Raw genomic sequence first — 4,506 nt, 5'->3', positions numbered from 1 at the left:
CGTTAAACGTACGTAGAGAGTATAACTAACAACTACACTAATACTAACTAATATATATATATATATATATATATATATATATATATAAGTATAATAGTGAAACAGACTACTGAATTAAATCAATAACAAGTTCTCAGTTGTTGAATCAATTGTGTTTTAATATCACCAATTCCAGTCAGTCAGTCAGTCAGTAGACAATAAAATGACGTCACGTAAGGGACGCCTAACGTTGCAATTTGTAATATCGTGACGTTAGTAAAACGTGAGTATGTCACGAATCACGAGAAGAACTGTACACTCTGTAGGCTACAACTCAGCATGACATATGAACTTGAAAGGCAAGAAATATAAATATTTGTTTTTGGTTTTATTTACTCTTGAAACAGATCTCTTTCAGGGCCCCTTCATAAGTACATATATAGTTTTATATACATTAATATGGAAATGTTCTTGTGTGATTGATACGGAAATCGAAATGTTTTTGTTCTTTCTTGTTGAAGAGATACAGATACTTGAATTGCAAATAAACAGAAAAATGTATCGGAGTTCGATATCTGTGGTGGGCACAATGCACATAGACCATTGTTTTTACGTTTTATATGTAAATAGAAGTCTTTAAAATTATAATATCATAAGCTTGCGTTGAAGAAATTGTAAAACAACACTGATTTGAATAAGTGTCTGTTGGAAAAATATCTATGTATCTTAATTATACTTTTTAATCAAACCTTTCTTACAACGTTTTTGACAGACAAACTGTAATAACAATCCCTGCCAGCATAATGGGACCTGTCACGAAAACCTGAACTACAAGAAAGGGTTTAAGTGTGACTGTCCCCGAGGTTATTGTGGGGAGAGATGTGAACAATGTAAGTAATACGTTTGAGTTGTTTACTTTTATTGCAGTACAAATTAGCTTCAGTCTATAAACATTGTTCTTCTTTGCTGTATTTGTATTAGTTTTCTGTTTATTATAAGCAAGAAGCTTAATAGAACGGGGTTAATCATAGCGATCCTAAACTGTGATCGGAGAGTTTATATTTCACGTCCCGTTGTCGCGAAAACGCGTTCGGCACTTTAGAGCCATTCGTGCGTTATAATTGTGACAGTTAAGTTCCATTATTCGGGGCCCGGCATGGCCAGATGGATAAGGCGCTCAACTCGCAATCTGAGGGTCGCGGGCTCGAATCCCCTCTCCCACCAAACATGCTCGCCCTTTCAGCCGTGGGAGCGTTATAATGTGACGGTCAATCCCACTATACGTTAGTAAAAGAGTAGCCCAAGAGTTGGCGGTGGGTGGTGATGACTAGCTGTATTCCCTCTAGTCTTACACTGCTAAATTAGGGAGGGCTAGCGCAGATAGCCCTCGTGCAGCTTTGCGCGAAATTCAAAAACAAACAAACAAACCATTATTCGGTTAAAAAAGGGTAGCCCAAAAGTTGACTAGCTGCATTCCCTCTAACCTATCAGCTCGAAGTAGAGACAGTTATGTGCAGGTAGCTGTAGTGTAGCTTTGCGTGAAAATTCTAAACATATAAAGAAACAATTTCCATCATAACTTTAATTTCATTTATGAGTCAGTCATCTTCTGATGTTCATAGTAAACGAAAGCGTTTTTAGAAATTTTCCTTATCCTAAAAAACAATGTAAGATTCAAAGATTTGTATTATGTCACATGTTTTCAAACAGTGGTGGACAAGGCTATTCTTAGCACCATTTTCACTGATGCGACTTCATAGCCTTTAGTTTTGGATACGACATATCCCTGGTTGCAAGTCAGGCAGTTGAACTCATATATGACTGAACCGGTTGTTTTTGTTTAATTCCACGCAAAGCTACTCGAGGGTTATTTACGTTAGTTAACCCTAATTTTGAAGTGAGAATCCAGGGGAATCGGATAGTTAACGCCACCAAACGCCAACTCGTGGATTACTCTAATAGAATAGTGAGATTTGACTGTCACGGCTGAAAGGGAAAGCATGTTTGATGACGGGATTCGATTCCGCGACCAGCAGATTGAGTGTCAAGCACCTAAACCACCAGGCCAAATCAGGCCATGACCGGAAAGCTACTTGATCTGTACGTATTATCTATCAGTTAATAATATGTGTTTGAAAATGAGTGTGCTATCGTTTATCATAAACAAATTTTGAATCAGTTTTTTTAGAATATATTTTCAGAAAAGTGAAGAATTTTAGGCAGAGCGAAGAAAAATGAGTTTATTCTGAACTTTGGATATGTAATACCATCTTCTTGTTAAAAAAAATGCTGAACAATATAAATTTTACAACATTTTTATGATGTACCTTACAGATATCACGTATTTAATTGTGATGTTCATTACGGACATTCTTTAGCAAAGGTTACTTAAAACCATATTTACCTAACAATTAATTTCTAGTTTAAGGTACACTTGCAGTACTTAATAGAACCTCTTTGAACCTTAAGGTTCTTTCTTCCTTTCTTTTTCATTTTATTTTGAAAACTGCGGATGACGTTAAAGTGAAATTATTGTATTGTCATGTCGCTGAAAACGTCTTCAAGACGATATATGTATTGGCAACTACTCAAAGTGACATGAATTAATTGTTCTTAAAATACTGTGTTTACACGTAACAAGTTTTTGTGTATTAAAATAATAATTAAATATATGAGAAACATTTCTTTTATTTGTGTCCAAATATGATGTATCAATCTACTAAGAGAGATTTCCACATCCAAATTCAAAGTCAAATCAATCAGAAATTCTGTATTAATTTTTGAAAAGGAGTGAATTGAGAATATATTTTAATGAAACCGCGAAATATATTAAGTATACTGTGTTATATGTATCCATATTATATTAATTCTAAATATAAGATAGAAACTCTTCTTTTACGCGTACACACTTGTTTTTAATACATTATTAATGACTATAATTTTATATAAGAGATTGAAATATATAGATCACAAGAAATATAACATCAGAAATAAATTAAATTTGAGTTATATTTTATTACAGTTTACTATGACGTTACCTACGACGCTTGCACCCTTGGAAAAGACTTGAAGGGCGTAGATGGAAACACCTTAGAATATTGTTTAGAGTGGTGTCTAGAAACACCTAACTGTCATTCAGTAGACTTTGTTCACTCAATAGCGAGATGCGTTTTAAATGATGACGATCACACCGATATTGGCCTTCAAGAGGGCTGTGCAGGGCAGAGTGAGGCTGCTTATTACTATATAAAAGACGGATGCGTTAATTAAACTCTAGATTTTTTTTATCCCCACTTCTAAATATTTTACATAATGCACTAATATTACTTAAATAGATGCTTAAGAAAACTTAATCTTTAGATTGATATTTGAAGATAGCAATAAATGATTGAATTTATGCATGAGGAAAAATATGATTTTTTATTGACGTATAGAAGCAATAAAAGTTCACGTGACTGTTTACGGAAAAATAAAACTGGAACTTTACATTTCTAAAATTAGAAGTTTAAGAATTTATCACATAAGAACCATTTACACGACATGAGCCTATAAAGTCATAACTATTAAAGTAAAATTTAAATTTTCTTATACCGAGTCTAGAAATTGAATATTTGGAGAATCAAAGTATATATATATATCCATGGTTTGAAATACTTGCTGTGAAACTGTTATTTGCCTTTAATCGCTTTCAATTCTATGCTTGTCTTTTTTTTTTCTTTACCTTTGTGGTTTGCAATAAAACTCTTAATCAAATATCTATGAGTGATTCATAATAAACTGCTTATTACAGACATATCATAGGAAAATATTTCAAGAACTCCATGTGAGTTGGACATCTTATTTCTTATCTTTCAGCTTAATTCGATATTTTAGGCTTATGTACCAAACACAAAAACGCGAAGTAAGAACATAATCAAAAGATGAATGCTACAGTGGGAAGATAAGTCCAAATAAATTAAAGTTGAACAGAAAATTCTTTGTGGCGTTGGATTACACCGATACACAAACAGGAGAAAATAATTCCTTCTCTTAATGCGATCCTAACACAAATTGGAAAGAGTCACTCCCGTCTTAACATAAGTACAAACAGGAGCATAACATCTTTCACATTTAAAGTACTTAAGCTGTAAAATATGTAAATAACGTTATAAATTGATGTTCTTTCCTATGGATGAGCTTTATTAGTCAATAGGAAACGAATAATTGTACGAAAAATGTCACATAGGTACAAATATTAATATACAAACATAACTTGCTCCACGGTGGCTCAGCGGTAAGTCGGTGGACTTATAACCCTAAAAACTTGGTTTCGGTACTCGCGGCGGGCATTGTGTAACTTTATGTTTAATAACAAATAAACATCAATTGAAATCATAAAACTAAAATAAAAATACGAAAATTCACGATTTACTGCGCATATTAACAATGAATATTGTGAGGTAATCATTCAAGGTGTTTTTATAATCAATTTTATTGGGTTAACACAACGAATTAGTATTTCTTTTAGTGTTTACACCATTCTTTATT

General features: G+C 33.1%; 1 protein-coding gene across 2 annotated transcripts in view; it reads left to right on the top strand.

Moving 5' to 3' along the window:
• LOC111086810 (neurogenic locus notch homolog protein 1-like) overlaps positions 1-3,587 on the top strand; it is a 73,735-nt gene extending 70,148 nt beyond the window's left edge. For both annotated transcript variants that reach the window (XR_002611526.1, XM_022391177.1), the window contains exons 2-3: positions 752-869; positions 3,002-3,587. Coding sequence is in view for 1 of the 2 variants with exons in the window: in XM_022391177.1 (XP_022246885.1) it covers positions 752-869; positions 3,002-3,249 (366 nt within the window). In the remaining variant the exon portion in view is untranslated. The remainder of the gene's footprint in view (positions 1-751; positions 870-3,001) is intronic.
• Positions 3,588-4,506: the final 919 nt, after the last annotated feature.

This window comes from Limulus polyphemus, unplaced genomic scaffold (assembly GCF_000517525.1).
Source record: "Limulus polyphemus unplaced genomic scaffold, Limulus_polyphemus-2.1.2 Scaffold1450, whole genome shotgun sequence".
Lineage (NCBI taxonomy): Eukaryota > Metazoa > Arthropoda > Merostomata > Xiphosura > Limulidae > Limulus > Limulus polyphemus.
Note: the sequence above shows the minus strand (reverse complement) of the source record. Positions and strands in the feature narration are given on the sequence as shown.